General features: G+C 36.0%; 2 protein-coding genes across 2 annotated transcripts; both read left to right on the forward strand.

Moving 5' to 3' along the window:
- The first annotated feature begins 505 nt into the window (after window positions 1-505).
- On the forward strand, window positions 506-2685 carry foxi3b (forkhead box I3b). Its single transcript, XM_058798311.1, has 2 exons — window positions 506-1259; window positions 1517-2685. The coding sequence occupies exons 1-2, from the start codon at window positions 674-676 to the stop codon at window positions 2077-2079; spliced, it is 1149 nt and encodes a 382-aa protein (XP_058654294.1). The 5' UTR covers window positions 506-673; the 3' UTR covers window positions 2080-2685.
- Window positions 2686-15811: 13126 nt separating this feature from the next.
- Window positions 15812-21698, forward strand: gabrp (gamma-aminobutyric acid type A receptor subunit pi). The gene is made up of 10 exons (XM_058798960.1): window positions 15812-15837; window positions 17570-17653; window positions 17738-17850; window positions 17947-18014; window positions 18099-18316; window positions 18443-18525; window positions 18641-18778; window positions 20492-20644; window positions 20747-20940; window positions 21045-21698. Exons 1-10 carry the CDS (start codon window positions 15812-15814, stop codon window positions 21360-21362), a joined length of 1395 nt encoding a protein of 464 aa, XP_058654943.1. The 3' UTR covers window positions 21363-21698.
- The last annotated feature ends 67 nt before the right edge of the window (window positions 21699-21765 follow it).

Genomic DNA, 21765 nt, shown 5'->3' on the forward strand with positions numbered 1-21765 from the left:
AATGCAATACAGTTTGCACTTAAAATAAGCACTATCTCTTGGCTAAAAATGTTTTTGCATGCTTTAATTGATTACAACCAACATTTTTGATAAGGGAAATGAATTGATGCTGGTGGTTCTACCCAGAACGGTCGAATGAGAAGAATGTAAACACCTTTCTACTTACAAAGAAAAGTTGCAATTGAAACTTTTTCCATCAATAAGTACATGCTTGTTGTTCATAACATATTTTGAGATGTTAAAGTTATGAAAAAAAAAAAAAAAAAAGGTTTCAAAGAATATATATATTTTCAGGAGTGGTTGTAACAGAAAATTCCAGTGTGTCAGGCTAAACCCTGTGAATGCCTTCAGGTGATGGCGGTGCTGCTGGTTTGTGGATGGTGGGTGGGTGGTTATGGGGGCTGTGTCAGGAAGAGCCTAAACACGTGGAAGGTTTCAATAAGGTGGGACTTAGGCGGTGCTACATATGCATAAATAAAACAGGTGCAACAGGTGATGATTCTGATACAGCAGAAGGAAGCACAATAGCACTAAGAGAGGACACACGCAGGACAACTCCGGCTGGAAACATCTTAGAGTTCCTGAACCATAAGGTAAAAAAGAAGTACAGGTCATTAGAGAGTAAGAGAAAGAGAAAGACTTTCCAAGTGGAACACATCAGGATCTCTAAACAATGACATCCTATGAATCTCAAGGTCAGTCTCCGACGAGATGTGGCCCTCAGTTCCCAAGCTTGGGACAGGAACCTCCAGAATTGAGTCTGTACAGCGACAGCTACTATCCACCACCATCACTGCCGAGTCCACAGCGAACAAATCCTTCCTCATACGAGCTCGGAGACTATGCTGCCTCATCGCCTAACCCCTACCTGTGGTTCAACAGCCCAGGGATGAACAGCACTCCTTATCTGGGTGGACCGCCTGGCCCTGCAGGACCTCCTTTTGTCCCCCAGCACTATGGCATGCAAAGGCCCTATTTGGGACCTGGGGGACCAGGTGGTGAACTGAGCTGGTTCTCCATGCCTTCTCAGGAGGATCTTATGAAGCTGGTCAGGCCACCGTATTCATACTCAGCTCTTATTGCGATGGCCATACATGGTGCACCAGATCGCCGTCTCACTCTAAGTCAGATTTATCAGTACGTTGCAGACAACTTCCCTTTTTATAACAAGAGCAAAGCGGGATGGCAAAACTCTATTCGTCACAACCTCTCACTAAACGACTGTTTCAAAAAGGTTCCACGAGATGAAGATGATCCAGGTTAGTGTTTGTGTCTTTTGATTCTTAATTATTAAATCGAGTTAAAAAAAAAAAAAAAAACTCTTTTAAAAAATTCTAAAATTATATAGTCTTAATAATACTAAAGTATATAAACATTACACGTTATTTCTTAGATAAATATTTATATAAATATTAATATGCCATTTTTTAAAATAAATAATTAATACTATATAATAACTAGATTTTTTTTAATCATATAATTGTATTTAATGTGCAATTTATCTCTCATTTTAAAGGTAAGGGCAATTACTGGACCTTAGATCCGAATTGTGAAAAAATGTTTGACAACGGCAACTTCAGACGCAAGAGGAAGAGAAAGTCTGACACTCTCCCAGAGAAGAGCAGTCCTGGAGGGAATCTGAGCTCTGAGTCAGGAGACAGTAATGGCAGGGGCAGCCCAAAAAATCAAGCTGTTGACATTTCCACTTTGCCTGAAAAGGGCCCTTCACCTGCATCCACGGGTCCGTCACCCTGCTTGAGCAATTTCCTGACTGAGATGTCTAGTGTAGCTGGTTCTCTCGACATGGAAGGAGATCCCCTGAGTCGTCCCTTTGCACTCAGTCTGCCGGTGGACGTAGCACAGAGAGCTTCGCAACCCGCAGGGTTTGGCACTTACTCCCCCAGCTCCACGGTGTCCGAGTGGGCATCACCTCTGCCCCTGCCGCCCCCCATTTCCCCATCACCCTCCCACTCCGCTTTAGGCTACAGCGGGCCTGCTCTCAGTCAGTTTAATGGGCATTTCTACCCTGGTTTAAGCTCAACAGGCATTCTTTACCCTCGGGAAGGCACAGAGGTGTAGGAAGGGAAGTAGGGTGACAGCCAAAACAGAAAAAAAACTGAATGATCAATTCACGCCACAGACTCTGGGGGCAAGAAAAACACTTTTGTTTTCCTGAAATTATACACTGCTTTTGGCCTAACTGAACTCCTTTGAGTTCTGTGGGCACAAGATACAAATTAATTCCCACAGGAATGACCTAGTCAGCATGAGATATGATAGGCTGACTCTAGCAAAGGCCCCTGTTATCAGCAGCTCTGACCTGGGGTCAGCTGCTGACACCAAGCCATTTTACACACCTATCTAATTCTTACTTAACTCATGTTACTGCCACTGAATTCAAGCACCTGTAATGAAACAGAACAGATGAATCACTTCTTATGTGGGAAGAGAAACTCCAGCGATAATTTTCTTCCGCTGCATGCTGGTGTTGTCATATGATACTGTCAGTCTTTGTATTTTATGTGTTTTATGTATAGTTGTAAAGTTGGGTGTATGTGAATGTTGGAGTGTACTTTATTTTATTTTATTTTACTATGAGGTCTTTAAGGGTGTATATTGCTTCTTTTTTAATAAAATATATTTAAAATAAAATTGACTTATGTTATTTAGTAATGTTATTACTGAATAACATTAAAAAAAATCCTGTTTGTATTTTATTAAAAATAAATCTCTTTTAGTTTTACAGAAATCAAACTTTAACTCAGATTAAGAGTGTCCATGGAAAAAAAAAAGATGACCTTGAAAGAACTATAGAACTAGTTTCACCAGGTCAACTGTCATCACTCCTCCCTTTTTTCTCTTGAGACTTTCACTTCATATAATGTAGGCTACTGCTGAGCCCACGTTTTTTTGGCAGTGCTTCAATTATACTTACAATTTGTCAGCATTTGTATTCATGTGATGATGACATGAGAGATAATATGTTGTAAGGCTGCGCAGTAGCTGCTCGAGATAAGAGCTTGATATTTTTGTTTAGTTAACAGAAAATTTGATACAGCCAGATGGTGACTGATAGTTAACAGATTCCTTCTGTGTAGACACTGAGATGATGGAAATGTCATTATTCATAAATATGGTGGCTTCCAAAAACATTTGGAAATATATACATTTCAAAACAATTCATAGATTTGTAGGTTTAAAATTCTAAAACAATAAATATACTGCTTATTTATGTAATATAAAACGTTCTGGTTGTCAAATGTAAACATACTGTGATTTACTACAACTCTACTAAGGTCTATGCCAGATTATAAAAAGAGTTTTTCTGTATATATCCTTTTCATAATTTGTATAAATGTTTTGTTTTCCATGCTGCTAAAAAGACCAATAGCCAACTTACACACTGCCAAGTTTTGCATGACAACTGCATTTCAACACTGGAGTGAATCTACTCTTTCCGTGAATCATGTAATTCACGAAACTGACATATAGTCATAACCACTATTGTAGAGATCGCAATAGTGACTTTTCACTTGACCTTTTTCAAAAGCCTCTAAGTGCCATCTGAAATTTTCATCTAAAATGAGCATTTTTATCAGGCTCAGTAAGTTTCAGTAAGTTTTTTTTTTTTAAATAAATAAAAAGAAAACAAGTAGATGGAACAGAAAAAAAAATAGAGAGTGCAAGTGTTAGGTTTTTTAATAAATAAAAATAAATAAATAAAATAAATAAAACAAGTAAAATAAAAAAATAGAATAGAGAGTGCTAGTGTTTGAGGTCAAGTGTAGATGGAAGAGATGTATTTTAGCTGTTTCTTGAATATATAATTAAACAATGAAATTAAGCAAAGAAATTGAAATAGACCTATATATATATATATATATATATATATATATATATATATATATACACACACACACACACACACACACACACACACATATATATATATATATATATATATATATACCAAGGGTTTGATAAAATTTTGGTGTTTTTAATGTTTCTTAAGTGTACAAATACTCTCATTGTAGATGATTGCATTGCATATATAACATAAGAAACCACGAAAGATATATATATATATATATATATATATATATATATATATATATATATACACAAATTACTTAAAAATGCAACTAGAAAAAGAAACCATTAAAAAAAAAAAAATTAAATAATAATTACAAATATAAACCTTTGGTTCAGACACACTGAACAGTTTCTACAGCCCGGAGCAGTTTTTAGAGCAGCAGTGGTGTGTGTGTGCATGTGTGTGTTTGTACTGTCAAGATATCCATAAAAAAAGCATAAAATGTCTACATGATGGAGAACTTTGTTTGGCATCTTTCACCAAGTTGTTAAAGTCACCAACAGACATGTCGTATCAGTAAATCAGTTAACCTGTCAGAAATGAATTCATTTGGTTGTTTCTGACAGTCTTTACTGACTTAAGGGAACCTTTAAGCAGGTAGAAGTTTACCATGAAGACCTCAGTTCAGATCACATAACAACTGTTTTGCATAACAGTTCACAACACACCCCAGGAGATCACGAAATTTCATTTTTTAAGAATTAATCAAATCTGGGTTTCACGATTATTGTTTCTTACATTCTGTTTCATGTGTGCGAGCAGAAGGTTAAATTCGCAGAGAATGAGCCCTCAAGCAAATGCTTGCCCAAGGGAATTTCCTCTTCAGATGGGGAAATTGATATCGTATGGAATCTGTGGATTTATTATAAGGAAATTCCTTAGTTAATGTAAAATGCAAAACACATGCCATTATTCAGCACACCAAATAATCATTTGCACTATAGCATTTATCTGTGAGATGAGTTATGATAATTCCTGTTGGACTGTGAACCATAAATATTTCTAGGAAAAAAGAGAAAGGTAAACATTATTCACATGCATATAAACAGCAGAAATTGAACGTTATTATAACAGAAAGGTATGTATTCTGAATTTGCATATGACATATATCTTTGCTTATTTTGCTACTATTTTTATGCAGCAGTACATAGATTCCATGGCATATCGTATATATTTCCATGCCAGTCGAGCACCGGTTGTGGCAGGTGAAAGTAGGGAAGGAGAACTTGTTCTACTTTGTACCGTCTGCTTCAAATGTGCCAAAAGAAACACAAGGAACACTCAGTCTTACCTAACAATAAAGCAAATTTAAGGAAAGCTGGCTTTTGGTTGAAAACTCTACACCCTCTCACTGATGTAATGATGCAAATTACCAACTGCTTATTTTACCATTTGGAAATGCTCTGGGGTTTCTTTTTGGCCTATCTATATGGAGATTTTTTTGACTGCTTTTCACCCAGACAGCAATTTACAATTGCTGACCTCTCCCTGAGAATTGAAATACACCTTAAAATATCAATTAATTCATCTGTAGAATATCATTCTGTTTAGGCTTTTATATAGAAAAGATCTTCTGAAGTTATAGTCAATACAGCTGTCTGCATTTATATTTGTTAGTTTAGCAGATGCAAATCAATTTATAATTGAAAAATATCTGTCCCATGCATGCACCTCTGATATGAATATTATATTTAAAGCCATCTTCTCCTCCCATATACCTCACAGTAAAAGTGAAAAATTCATTCAAAGGACATAACAGAGGCAACGGCATTTTTGTTGTTGTTGTTTTTGATCCGATTTGGTCTACAGCCATACATAAAAAGGATGTAGGCAAAGAGATGAGACCACAATTAATGAAAAAAAAAAAAAGCTAAAAAACTACAAAAGTAGTCTACAAAGACATCAATCTGTGTCACACAGGTGCACATTGTACTGTGAGGGGGGATTTGGTTACGACAACAGGTCAGTAATCACTGATTATCACAAATGTACATTTCTGTTTGACTAATTTGCTTTCTGTTGACTTATTTTGCTAGATCTACGCTCAATATCCACTCATCAACCACACTCTTTCCTGTAGCCTTGGGGCAGAATTATTTCTCAACAGCATAATGTGATTAAAATCTATAAATCTTCTGTTACACCTGCTGCCTGTTGTGTGGCACACACCTGTCCTTCTAACGGAATCTGCCAAAACAATGTGTTTGAGATGCTGCTGCTGTATTCCAAGAACAGATTTTATGACCTAATATCAGCCAATAACAGTCAGTACCGGGGCTCTTTACTGACTTCTAAGAAAACTGCAGGTCATAGTCCTAACTTGTCTTTTTACTTATCTTAGATAAACAATAATTAAAAAAAAAAGAAAAGAAAGAAAGAAACACACAACAGTCCTGTTCATGTTCAGTATCACGGGTTTTGAACATGTGCCTTAAATGTTTTTTTATGAATATTATATTAAGTATTATGTATTATGAGTAAGTATTATGAATATACAATGGGACATGAGCATGGTTATCCAGAGGTCTGCAATTAGTCCACAGTGTTAGAGCAGGGGGTCCAACATTTATTAAAATGTACAATATTTAACAAATTTTTGTAAAGGTAAAAAAAAGCCAAATTTTGGATGGACCCTCCCACAATTAAATCTATAAAATATTTTAATTTTACAGTACATAATAAAAGTATCATTCATCGTATTTGTACATCAGTAGCGTGAAATTATTCTATTTCAAATAATTGTGGTTCTTTTGAACAAAATATATCATAGTTTCCACAACAACATTAAACAGAACAACTGTTTGATAATAATAAGAAATGTTCCTTGAGCAGCAAATCAGCATATTAGAATGATTTCTGAATGATCATGTGACAGTGAAGATATTAAAATTGAATTGAAAACAGTTATTTCAAATTGTAATAACAATTTACAATATTGCTCTTTTACTGTATTTTTTAACTGTATTTTTGATTATGAAATGCCGTTTTATTAAAAAAGGAAAAAATAAAGGAAATGGGGGCCCTTGCTTTATCTCTCTTTCCATCAAGGGCTTGAAAATGTTGAAGACCCCTGCGGTATCCATTCAGTTTTATAAACTAAAATACCATGTTTTTTTTTTTTTTCCATCTGTCACCATCAATTGACCATGCTATCACTCATAGCCGTAGGATTTAGATCAATCCTGATTCCAAATATGCTAATTCATTCTTAAAAGCCATCCTCAGAACAACCAAAAATAGGCTAAAATTCTAAGTATTACTTTGCAGTGTTAGTGTGGGAGAGGGTTATGACTAGGATGAGATTAAGTCGGGTGCATTCCAGCTGGTTCTGTTCAGTGTTGATAGAGTAAACTCTAAACAGACATGAACAAATCCATCAGGACCATGACGTGTTTCGGGGGAAGGGGCAGATGAACTGAAATTGAACTGTTAAAAGGTGATGACAGAACCGATAAGCTTCAAGCTTTAAGGCTGTTGATTTTTCTGTGTTAATACATTGCATTTTAAACGGGGAACACTGGATGAGACTAACCCCCCCCCCCTAAAGGGCAATGCACCCTGCTGCGAACTTCAACAACGCCAAAACCAAAACAGCAACCACGTGCAGCACTGTTATTAGCTAAACAGTATTGACTGATTAGCAATGTTTAGTAAACTCAACGCCAAGATGTCAGGCAGAGAGATGAAACTCTGATTCACTGAATTAAGCAGCAGAAAGACCATCCAGTTCCAGGTTAATGTTGTGTGTAAATAGTCTCACACACTTCAGACGCATGCTATGAGGAGACAAAGGATAAAGAGGCTGTCCTTGAATTATTGGCACACATAAGCACAGCTAACCTTCTCCTACAAAGTCACATTAACGTACTTTTGACCTGATTAAATTTGAATGGCACTTAAATACTCATTTCTACTTGCTCCCCCTCTCTCTCTCACACACACACACACACACACATTCACACAACTCTATTTAAAACAGTACAGCATGTTTTAATTTTTTTAAAACACACAGGACAAGTATTTTAATAATGTATTTAATAAACATAGAAGAGACTAAACTTGAAACATTTACCATTATAGACAGTAGACATCAATAGAATTAAACAACAATTCAGTTTAAATTGTATATATTCGATACAATTCAACTACTTTGATTCAAACTGAATTGTTGTTCCATTAATTTACCCAGACAATCAATCTAAGAAAGACAAGCAATCCATATTATCAGAACACTGACTAAATCAGGAAGAAACAATAGCCTTTTAAACACACACACATGCCAAGAAAAGGTACCATTTTTTATCTTCTTGGTCCTTAAAGGAAAAGAAGTCCGTATTATGACAGGAGAAACAAGCCACGATGTTCATCAAGAGAAGGAAAAATATAAACAGAAGACAACAATTATTCCATGTCCATCTATGATCCAAAGTCAAATTCCATCCCAACATGACAGCATTCATCCTTTTGGATTGTTCCAGACTAGCCTCTGTATATCTGGGGAGCACAGTGCTCTAAAGGAACTGACATGTGCCAGGGCTTATATAGAATATTTAGTGAAAATAGTGTTGAGAGACAACAAACACTTTAGTGTAATGGACTGTTCGGTGTTATTTCCCCCTAAAATATTTGACATGTCAACATGACAAAAACAAAACTTCTTGAGTGTTAGGAGGCATTTGGCCCCAACTCTGCTGGCTGCTGGTTTCAAACATCATGGCTGTTTATTAGTTTCAACAGCTAACAGCTGAGATGTTTCATAAGCAAATACAATGTCCCACAGATGCCTCACCGCATCCTTGAGTATCAGGCTTATGGTTGATGTTGAGTCTTCAAACTCTGATATTAATCTAATCATCTGATCGGATCACAGCAGCTGGTTTGAAGTGAGACATGCAGCAGTTAGTGTGATATCCTGGCTGTATGTCTACCACTCCCCCTAGTGGTTAAAAGATTGCAATGTAATTCACTAATTGCTCAGAAGAGGATGGGGTCAAATAAAATATTGTTTAGCAAAGTGGGAAACAAACTTAGCTAGGGTTATAAGTATTTCCTGACTAAGTTATTATTAGGCCTATTATTATTATTTTGTCTCTCTCTCAGCTAGATTTTAGAAACAGAACTCTTATCCATTCTAATTTGCTATTTAACAAAGTATTGTGTGTGAAAACCATCGGAATGGGAAAATACTAACCATTTATTGCTTTTACTACATAAAACAATAAAATAAAATGTAGAACATATTGATGTAAATATATTTTTACTCTTATTAAAGACACCTTCTTACATGTTACGTCTTCACCCATGCCTGTTGACCTTTAAATTATCTAACAACATCATGAGTCCAGAAGCATGTATGCACTGATGCATGCTGATCAGGCTGGTATCCTCACTCTAGTGCACTTATTTAGCCTAAGGTAAGAAGTGGCCCCCACATACAGCATTCATCAGCATATACCATCATGCCTCCACAGTGGGGCTGAAAAGGACTTTCCTATGGAAATAAATGGTGTGCTTCTCCTACTGGAGATGTCAAACAGATTCATACTGTTGGGCTGTCTCTGAGCCCTCTTCTCTCATTACACTCATGATGGTTATTTACATTAGATATGCAACGCGACTGACAATAAGATAAATTAACTTCCTGGAAAAAAAAATTTAAAAAAAATGTGATTTTCATACACAGCAACTAATATCACTGTAAAATTATTGTTTAATATTTGCATTATTACTTTATATAATCACTAATCTGTAATTTCTCATAAAGTAACTGAGTATACAGATAAAACATAAGTAAAAAATGCATCTGTATTTAAAGGTTTAGAATTATTAATGACAACAAACATGCACATCAAATGTGAGTGTTATTGGTATTTAACAAGAGCAAGGTTGCAAATTCCAGGTGTTAAATACACTGTATGATTGAATAAAGTAGCTAAGCCAAAAATAGGGGGTCTTAACAGACCCAAGACCACACTACAAGTGCTAGGGAAGCAGTACACTGCCTCATTATATGCTATTGAGTTTTGCAGCATTAGTCATTAGTCATGGGTAATAATGCAACATAAACCATTACAAATGGAAAGGATTTGCTAGGAACTGAAACAGCGCAAGAGAGAAACCCAGAGAATTACAGTATTCCACCAGGGAGAAAATAATAGGTTAAACTGTCAACAAAATGGACGAGATTATGTTCTTTTAACCTTGACTTGTGGTTGCCAGGTTACTGTCTCTTACTCCAGTGACCTGGCCTGTAGCGTACAGCCTAAGAGATAGAAAACAGCTAGTATGTGGAGAATACAGATGTGTACAGGGCAGAAAAACAAGTAAATGAAGCTGGTGTGCTTGATAGTGAGGGGGTGCATTAGTATGCAGGTGGTTGCACTGCATAAAAAAAAAAAGACAATAAACACACTGTGTTGATGAGTAATTTAGAAATTATTGCAAGGAAAAACAGAGGACACCCATTATAAAGTATACAAATAAAATATATACAATTTTGTATATGTTTTATTTATATAATGATTAATTAGTTTTATACATACACGTTTTGTTGTTATTTTGTGGTATGTTTTTATGTAATATATTTCTTTATAATGGGCTTCCTATGCATATGTACATTTATCTCTCTATATTAAAATCATATTGCTAATAGGAGAAAAATTGCAGTTCACTTGCATGTTCTGAAAATTCTTAAGCTTGTCGGTCAATTAAATTGTTCACTGGAGAGAGAAAAAAATGAGGCATACTGTGCATGCATCTCCTATACAGTACTAATGAATGTGTCAATGGTGTGCCCAAGGTAGAGCTCTGCTGCACTCATCCTGTTCTAGCAGCTTAACATCACACACTTCCAGCGCACTGGTACTTGAAATCCCACAGCCCTCATTTCCTCACCTCTTTATTTACCAATGTTTTATTCATTACATTCTCTCCATAAGCAAATTCCTTTTCCTTTGGCATTACTTGCTGTCAAAGGAACTATGACACTGATAGTCTTTCAGCACATGTTTCAGCCAACTTCTGCTCTAAAGGCAAGTCATATTTCTGAAGATGTTTTAAGTGTTTGAGTGTGTGCATTTGCAATCTTCTGCATACTATGCTTAAATTGATTTGGTTTAAATTGTATCCTTTTAGGTTACATATTAAGGAGAAAAACCTCTCCGGGGAAATGAGTAAAATAGACATGTCCAGAGATGAATATTAAAAAAGAGAAGAGGTTGTTTGTTTACGCTGATGCAAAATCCCACTTGCCTCTCATCACTGAATATGGATGTGGGAGTGGTTTCTTCCTCATCTTCCCTGATGAATCCTTATTGGCCAGTTCAGTTCTTTGGTCATCCTGAGTGCCGCTGATTCTGATTTATTGTTTATTTATTCAGGATGTGTGTCGCCTGTTATAAAAGGAAAGAAAAGTGTCAGGTGAATAATTGAAATTGACATCTAAATATAAAATATTTACTAAATAGCTCACCCTTCCTCGCCACTTTTAGCAGCCATCTCTCAGCAGTCTGTTTTTACAAAATTCCAGTGGATATAAGCAGATTACTAACCTCTAGATTATCATATTTTATTACTTTTTCCCTTTGAAGCACTGCAGATCATAAGATAAAATGGGCAAAAATGTCACAGAGCTGATGATCTGACTGTTTTTAATATGAGAAATGTCCTATAAACCATTTTTGGTTCAGTGCCCACAAGGTTGAGTGTGGCATAGACCAAGCCGTACTAATGCCATGTGCTCATCCACATCATCCCTACGGTTGGCATATAGACAAGAAATGCTCTCTTTCCTCACTGAAAACAGAACACTAGAGTACATCCTGCCCGCGAGAGGGTAAATGAGAGCGACAGAGTAATAAAAAATAGAGAAAGAGAGAGAGTGAGAACATAGAGAGAGGGAGACAGGCACAGAATCTGCACATCCTCACAGCCAGCACACCTTTACCGTTCACAACCGGACTCGAAACTGAACTGAGAAACTAAAAAAGGTGAGTACAGCAAATTTTGCATGACTGAGTGAGAATTTAAAGTCTGTTTAATGGAAGAGGACAGAAAGATACGATAATGGTTCTTAGGATTTTTAATAAGAACCATTTCGCCTGGTACGTAAGGTTTTTTGAAGATTTAATGTTTTATTATAGGTTCTTAAGATCAGAATAATTGGTTTCTGGCTTCTTTAAAAAGCATCGGTACATATTGTAGACGATTTTCTAAAGAACTAGAGAATTAAAATGTATTTGTGTCATCATTTTCTCAACCCGTTGTTCCAAGCCTATGACTTTCTCACCTCTGTGGAAAATAAAAGAAAATGTCTCAGTATGAAATTTTTTTTCTCAATAATGTAAGATAATAATCATTAGAACTGTTTGGTTTCCACCATTTTTCAGATTATTTTCTTTTGTGTTTTGAAGAAGAAAGTAAGTCATGCAGATTTGGAACGAAATGATGACAGATTTTTGAGTGAACTGTCCCTTTAAAAAAATCTTCTATGACATCAGGCTCTAACCTTTTTGGGGCTAAGATCGGTGTAGGGCAATATAAAGTATGAAAATAGAAAGAACTGTGCAAGTACTCAGACTGGCTGAGCTGACAGTAACCTGCATGTAATTGGCAAGCTGGTGCATTTATCTGAATGAATGTAAGTCATGTGATGACAAATGAGGTCATGAGGCACATATGAAATCATTTCAATGTAGGAGCTGCACTGCCACACAGATCTGTAATTATAAAACTGTCTGAGTGATCTACTAAAGCGGATAGAGAGGAGGCAATTACAAGACCGGACAGCATGTGAAGGTCTTGGCAAAAATGGAACGAGGACAGATGAAGGTAACATGAATTAAAGACAACCTGAAAGGAGTGGCTGAGAAGGAAGAAAAGGAAGCAGGAGCGTTGATAATCTATCAAGTGGATTGTGATGGGAACGAAGGATGGAGGAAATAGCTATTCACATGTTGAGATGATTGGTGGAGGTCATCTGATTTTCTAGCATAAATCTCTCTTGCTCTCGGTTCGATTCGGGCATAAGTCACTGGCTCAGACAACAAGCTGGTCTAAGCTCTTCTGCTGGCACTCAGTAGATCACCAGCCAGAGCCTGATGGCTACAGGTCTAAAGGGGAGGATGACAGGCCATTCCTTCATCTAGGGCGCACCTGGTGCCTCCCGGAGCTGAGCACAATTATCCTTGCAAATAAGCTAGCAGAGGCTGGGTGCTTTGTAAACAGACCTCGCAAAAACAATGGCATTGGTGTAGGTTTAGCTATGGAGGCGTCATTTGAAAAAGTTTTCCTTCTGATTTGTGCCAGAAGATAAACATTAATCCAAGAAGGAAAAAAGGCTTTCCTGGAGACAGAGAGCAGAGGTTATATAATTGAGCTTACTGAGGTGTCACCTGTGTGTCTCTGTGCTGTCAAACATTCATTTAGCCATCGGTTTGAATCCAGCGCCTCCGTTTACAATGTTGTGTGGGCTTAAAGCCTGAGGACGCTGAGAGGAGTCCGCTTCAATTATGGAGAGCCGGTCAGTCCGCAGGGGTATGATTAAAGCAGGTCCACTGTCCCTCTCCGGCAGCTTTCCATCTGACAGAAATATAAATGGAAGAGAACAAAAAGCGTTAAGACATGGATGGACACAGAAAAAACGACTGCTGTCAAATTGATGTGTTACTTGAGCTGTAAAGAAATCTAGCCTGAGAAGTAACCCAAGGTTTGTTATTTACATAGGTCATAGTGCTAAATAATGAAGCCATAACCAAGCCCAGATAGAATCTGTTGATTTCCTTGTTCTCTTTTTTTTGGCAACCTTCTAAGAAACAGCTTTAAAAGTGTAAAGCTACATCTGAATATGCATACTTCCCTACTATATAGTAGGTGAAAAACAGCATGTGAAAATATTAGTGTCTCCAAATTCATGGTTTTCATAAAACAGGAGGCAAAACTATGTGATTATTTACTTCTGTGGAGGTTCTGAAGTGTGCACCCAATGGCCATGTTACCATTTCATGAGGCCACAGAAGAGGATTTGTGAATTATATTGAAGCAACGCAACTCACAGCTCACATAGCAGTGACAACATGACAAATACAATATGTCCAGATTAGGAATACATTTATACTATATAGAACATTGTTCTATATACAAAGCAAATACTCATTCAAAGTCCACATGTTGCACTGGCCAATATAAAAACAGTTTTGGACTGATACGGACACCTAGTTTTGTGGATGTACACTCTCAGAAATAAAGGTACAAAAGCTGTCACTGGGGTGGTACCTTTTCAAAATGTACACTTTTGTTCCTATAGGTTCAAATATGTACACTTTAAGTACTAATATGTACCTTTAAGGTACCAAAATGGACCCTTTAGGTACAAACATGTACCTTTTGAAAAGGTACAGCCCCAGTGACAGCTTTTGTACCTTTATTTCTGAGAGTGTAGAATTACTGAAAAGCTCAAGTTTTTAGTTAATGATTCTACTGAATAACAATCAGCTTTGATTCATTTATGGCAGCAACTTACACTGGGTGTAAATAGTGGCATAGTAGATACAGTCTACAGTTTGTACCAAGTTTTAATAATAATAAATAACATTGTTTTCACAATGCAAACAGTGGTAGTTGCTATTCACACAGAGTTTAAATTAAAATAATATGCTATTTATGCTAAAGGTAAAACATCTGAACAGAAGTGGGTGGAGTTAGTGAAAATAACATTGTCAACTTGGTTGCTATCTGCACTTGTAAATAGACACTGCCTTAACCAATATATTTTGCTTTTTTAAATACACTGCCAATATTGTCCAAAATATATTGCATTTACCCAAAATGTATTTTATTATTGTAAATGTTCATTCTTGCCCCCTGAAATACATTTTGTAATCTGAAATTTAAACAATTTGAAATTTGAAAGTCAGTTTATTGTCAATTTAAAAATATATTTCATTAAGCAAACACTGTTTACAAAATAATTTTACCATATATTTACAATATATTCTGGAGAGATAAAATATATATTTTGTGGTGTGGGCAATGAAAATATAATTAGCCAATACACAACCAAGGTGCATGGGAAGTGTCATTGTAATCATTGTAAATCATTGTAAATTACTTATGTTCCAAATCTGTGGAACTCCTTGCACAAATTCCATGTGGTCCAGGCTTTGACCTTAAGTAATGTGTTAGCCAAAGCAAGAGTTGGCAATCAAAAAAGCAGTGAAAATCCCTGTGGTGGAATGACAAACACTCTCCCCCGAGGAATCCTAAATGAACATACGGATAAGCAGGATGAAAAGATGCGTGACAAGAGACAGACACAGAAAGGAGAAACGGGGATATAAAATGACATAGATCGTCTCACAGAAACTTCAAAAGTAACAGGTGTGACAAAAATGATAGGGATACAGGAAACAACAGAGATGAAAGACACTGATGCAAAATGCAATGTGAATTTACAACAAGGAACAAATTAGCATTGAGATTGAAACTGTAAGGGGGCAGTTGAGTGAAAGGAAGAGAGATTGGATGAATGCAGCATGTCACAAGCCACATGAGATTGTTAATGACATTGATTTATAGGGAGCCGAGCAATGAGAGAGATTCATCTATAAAACTACAGGTGCCATGAGAGGCATCTAACACAGGGAGAGAGACACTGGGGGGAGGCTGGGGACATGGGGACACAGAAAGGGGTTATTCTCTGAGCCAGTCAAGTGACGAGTGTGAGGGAAGCCATGCTTGGACGGAGGAAACACACTGCGTGCTGAGAGAGCAAGAAACAATAAGATATTTAAATAAGACATAGAAGACCCAAGAAAAGCAGGAGACAAAAAAAATAAAAAATAAAATAAAATAAAAAAAGGATTGAGAACACCTGGATACATTTTGCTGGAACACTAAGAGAGAAAGAGACCAAGAAGAAGAGTGAAGGGTAAAGCCACAATGATCTGCATCTCAGATCTCCACAGGTAACTGCTGTCATTGTGATATTCATGTGGCATGACAGAGATGAGGACAGCTGATGGATGGAGGGAGGAGGTGGAGGAGGAGAGGAATAATTAAAGAATGGGAAGATGGAAATGAGAAAGAAAATGTAGTAGGAATGATGAGATAAGTGGCATGCCTACAAGAAGATGGAACACTGTTTACATTCTGGAGAATATGATAGATTATGCATTGATAATTCAATATGTGATTTTAGATTACCGCAATAGTGAGAGTTTGTGGAAAAACTGGAAAATATATTAAAAAAATACATATATTTAAAAACATGTATGTGAAATTGCTGACACATAATAATCTTAAGGTTTGTACTCTGTAACACCTCAGGGTGCAAAAGGTCTGTTTTATTCGACTAATTTAGAAATAGAAGTGCACTGACATTTTGAAAGATTGCTCTAATCTACAAGAATCCATTGAGAAAAAGAGAGGGGGAGAGAGAGACTTAGAATAAAGGGAAACAGAGAGAAAGAAAGAGAAATGGTTGGTGGGGGCTGATCTGTGGTAAAATGGTCCAGCGCCTTTCATTACGGACTGCTTCTTGTTCAGGTCCCATGACAATAACTGCAGTGGTAATTGCTGGTGTGTCTTGAGGCAAAGCAATCAGCTTCATAAGCTTAAAGTAAAGAGAAAGAGTGACCGGGAAGTTGTGCATTAAATAAAATGGTACATTAATGAAAAGCTGTTGGTGGTGCAGTTGTGTGTGAGCAGAGAGGACTGCTGCCATCTAATGGTAAAGTTCTGGGACATTAAGTTTCATGGTTTATGGGTACTTAGGAGGGTCAAGAAGGACCACTGCCCTAGCTGAGAGACACCTGGAAACAATGCAATTAATATTAGACAAACTTGAATGTGTTCAATTAACTAATTAAAATGACATTCAACGGTGTATTAATAGAATTAACAATGATATATTATAGTATTGATACTGCAAAAAGATATTGCAGACAGGGTTTCCACGATCTCTGAAAATCTGGTAATATCAAGGAATTTTAAAATTGTGTTTACCAGGCCTAGCAAAGTCATGAAAATTCTATAATAGAATTTTTTTTCATTGAAGTATTTGTTCAATTAGCTAATTGTTCTGTTGAGTTATTTTAAAAATGCTTTAATAATTTCATTAACTATTGCTGAATAATTAATTATCAATTTGCTAATTACAATTGTTTTATATAGTAATCAAAAAGTACCAAAAAGGTCATAGAAAAGAGATTTAATCAACAAAAACAGCAGGAACCCAGTACAGAACCCTGCATCAGTTTGTGCATCACTTAATTTTATCATCAGCACCTGCAACCAACCAACCAACAATCTTCTTTCATGTTCAATAGAAGAAAAAAAAAATGATACAGGTTTGAGTAACATGACAGAATATTCATTTTTGGGTGAACTATCACTGAAACTAAATGAGAATTAAAGATACAGTTCTTAGTTTTACAAGCAAAATTTGGATTAAAAAGAAATAAATTAAAGAAAAAAGTCCATAAGTCTTAAGACATTTCTACTGGCAAATGTAGAATACAAAGATGAAATTACAAAATGTATTCTCTAATTAGTATAATCCCTCTGAAAAAGCTGTGTGTGAGGTGCCAAGATATAGGACACATCAGAGCAGCTGCTGCCCGTGGGTGTCGTAGGACTGTAATCCGTCCTTGATGGGGACGATTTTAACTAAATGCTTTTCTTAAATCCTCTTCACAGCCACTGCTCATCTGTACCACATTATCACAGAATGCTGTTCTATCTTCTGTTCTGGATGAGTCTATTTCTGTTGATTACAAACGGGTGAGTAAAGAGATAAACATCTGACGCACTGAGACTAAGAATCAGCGGACATCCACATTGTTAACATTTCTCCCTGTCTCCCAGCGAAAGAGGGTTTTATGGGAATCATTACGCCGAGTGGAATGATTCACAACTGCTGCCCACTATACAGAAGCTGATGAAAGGCTACAATCGATACCTAAGGCCAAACTTTAACCGTGAGGCTAATTAAATATAGATGGAGAATTAAAACACATACAGTTACTTAAATAATTCAAACCTAATAATAAAAACACATTTCTTTGTTTCCACAGATGGGCCTGTTGAAATTGGAATGAGTTTGGATATTGCCAGCATTGATGCCATCTCTGAGATTAACATGGTACTATTTACATTTATAAACTTACTAGAGGCTTCAGGCAACAGATTAATAAGATTCTGATCAATTTTGTTCATGCACTTTCAGGACTACACAGCCACTATCTTCCTAAGACAACGGTGGCGAGATTCTCGCCTGGTATTCCCTGGAAATGAAAGTCTGAGTCTGGACGGGCGGCTGGTTTCTTTGCTGTGGATACCCGATACATTCATCCCTGATTCAAAGCGTTCCTTCCTCCATGATGTAACTGTGGAGAACCGTTTGATCCGCATCTTCAGCAATGGCACTGTGCTCTACGCTCTTCGGTAAACACTGACTCTGAATTTACAACTTCTTACCAAAGGTTGAACAGCTGCTCCAGGCAGATGTATGTGCATCTGGGGAACCTTCCCACTGAAATGGTTCATTCGATATCCTCCTTTTCTCTGCAGCATAACAGCAACCATCGCCTGCAACATGGACCTCACCAAGTATCCTATGGATAGACAAGAGTGTACTTTGCAATTAGAAAGCTGTAAGTGTTGTCACTCAAACAAAACAAATGCATATGGTTTTTATTTATTTTATTGATTATTCAAGAGCAGGCTGTACAGTCCCTTAAACCTGTATGTGTGTGCATGCATGTTCAGGGGGCTATAATTTACAGGATGTGGTGTTTTACTGGACCCGAGGGAATGACTCTGTGAAGGGGTTAGATACACTGCGTCTGGCCCAGTACAGTGTGGAGAGCTACTACACAACCGTATCTGAAGCTGTGTATGAAACAGGTAAAAACATCTAATTTTATTGTGAATGTCTTGGTCATTTTTACATTTTATTTTACTAAAAAATACCAGTCAGTCTTTTTATTTCAGCCACATTCTACATTGATATTTACGCATTTGGCAGACATCTTCCTTCTAAGCTGCTTACAGCGCAATCATGGTTTACAAAATCCAAAAAAAGAATTTGGACACTTAAGCCAGACTTAAAGATGTATGAATGCCATTGCATTAGATAACAAAAGATCATCCAAATGACATTTCAAAGAAAATAGCACAAGCACCACAAGCACAACTATTCCACAAAAAGAGATTTAAGGTTTAGAATTATAAAACAAACAATTGCGTAGCATATTTTTCTGCAGATGCTACTTGGTTTGATCATGTGTTTTTTTTTTTTTTTTTTTTAATGGTCTAAAATTCATACCACTTTTTGGTCTCACTGTACATTTAATCACTGCATATGTTTCATAGTAATCAAATTCATAACTTTGGCGTTCATAACTTTTGCTGCTAGAAAAAATAATGTAAAAATTCAGTTAAATTTACTGTAAAAAAAAAAAAGGCACAAATATATGCCGATAATCTGTCAGCTAATACAGGATGGCATGTTGGTGCCTGTATGTTTTACAACTTATAATCACACATTTTAAAGTGATATAATGTTAATATTACTAATCTCTTACAATTAACAAAATCAGAATTTTACATTATAATGTCCCGAAAACCACGTTAACACAAATGTTAAACGGGAAGCAACTAAACAAAAAACAGTAACACTTTACAATAAGGTTGCATTTGTTAACATTTGTTACTATATTAGTTAACATGAACTAATAATGAAAAATACTTGTAAAGCATTTATTAATATCAGTTCATATTAATTGCAACATTTACTAATATATTATTACAAGCCAATGTTTTGTCTGTTAATATTAATTAATGAACCTGAGCTAACATGAACTAGCAATGAACAGTTATACTTTTATTAATTAATGTTAACAAAGATGAATAGATAATGTAACAAATGTATTGCTCTTTATTAGTTTATATTAGTTAATTAATTAATTAATTAATGAACCTTATTATAAAGTGTTACACACAAAACAGTAATGTACATTACTGATAACAAAATAAAAAGAAACAAAACTATTTAAATAAAGTATATGTATCATTCATATATACAGTAGTCAACATTTGAAGTGGATCAAAACCAGTTCTTATTACACTGTAAAAAGTGATAAGTTGATTTAACTTAAAAAATTGAGGAAACCTGTTGCCTTAAAATTTTTAAGTAAATGATAATTAAAAAAAAAAAAAAATAAGTTAAGTGAATTGTCAAGTTCACTTAACTTTTAAAAAAATATATTATTTACTTAATTTTAAGGCAACGGGTTTCCTCAATTGTTTTAAGTAATGTCAACTTATAACTTTTTACAGTGTAGGACAACTTTGATGATCTTTGTCGATCTACTTCAAATGTTGACTACTGTATGTGTGTGTATATATTAAGTGATTTTTAATTGGAAAAAATGACAGTATTTCATATGTATTGCAATTTTAAACCATTTACAGTTTTCATTGTATATGATATCTTACAGTTTATCAATTAACTATTTTTAATGTAGCATTCTTATAGTACTTTTTTGTGAAAATTGCACACATTTATTTTTTATTTTACTACAATGAATCACCTGCAATATTCTGTATCTGTTGCAGGTTTTTACCCGAAGCTAGTTCTGCACTTCTCTTTACGTAGAAATGTATTGTTCTTCATTCTGGAGACGTATGTGCCCTCAACATTGCTGGTGGTTCTGTCATGGGTGTCTTTCTGGATCAGCCAGTCCTCTGTTCCAGCTCGCACCTGCATCGGCCAGTGATTCCAAGAGCTTATTACTCTACAAAACATATTCTACAAAACATTTCTAGATTAAATAAACTAAATATTCTCTGTCAAATCCATTTATTTGACAGGAGTGACAACTGTTCTTACCATGACCACACTGATGATGGGTGCCAGGACCTCACTTCCCAATGCCAACTGCTTCATTAAAGCTATTGACGTCTATCTCGGCATCTGTTTCACCTTCATCTTTGGTGCTCTGCTGGAATATGCCTGCGCTCATTTCTGCACCATGCAGCACCATACCATTGTAGATGTGCAAAGGGTGAGAAACCTCTGGAAAGTGGTTAAAATTACATATTTTTACAACCTATTATATATATATATATATATTTTTTTTTTTTTAATTTTTACATTAAATTTTCACAGGAACTACTCAAAGAATTCGAGGAGTCAAATGGTACGTCTCACTTGGCAAATTCAACGTCCCCCAAAAAGATGCAGACAGAAGAATCCACTCAGCAGGAGGCGCCTGAGCAATCTGTGACATGCGAAGGAAATGAAGCCACAGACAAGAAGAAAGAGAAGGGGTGCGGTTTGTCCTCCGTAAAGAAAATGTCTCGCCGAGCAGCATCCATGATGAGTGTCGAGAATCCTAACAACATCGACAGACATGCACGTGTATTTTTCCCCATGATATTTCTCCTCGTCAATATTTTCTACTGGCTCTACTACCTTTTATTCTAAAGGATGAACAACTCTACCTCCAATCTCCTTTAATGAACAATGAATTGCACAAATGACTGTAAAAGTGAAAAGACTGTTGACTACCCATCAATTACAGTTAAATAGTCCCCTTATAACAAAAGCTGGACTTGGCTCATTGTTGCATTGAAGCAAGTGTTTCTGTACAACAATGAAAGTAAAGATTATATATGGACACACATAAATCACCATACAGACTCATTTGCAGAAGGACACAAAGAAGGACGCTGTTCGCAATTGCCTTCACATTACTGATTTATTTAAAGGTCCAATGCTTTACCTGTTTTTCTTCTTGCTTTGTTTTGCTAGGTAAATGTAATGCGCTGTAGGAATGCTGTAAACTCCATAAGCACTGACCATAATAAATTGCATTAAATAAAAGCAT

This window comes from Onychostoma macrolepis, chromosome 14 (assembly GCF_012432095.1).
Source record: "Onychostoma macrolepis isolate SWU-2019 chromosome 14, ASM1243209v1, whole genome shotgun sequence".
In the NCBI taxonomy this organism is placed as follows: Eukaryota; Metazoa; Chordata; class Actinopteri; order Cypriniformes; family Cyprinidae; genus Onychostoma; species Onychostoma macrolepis.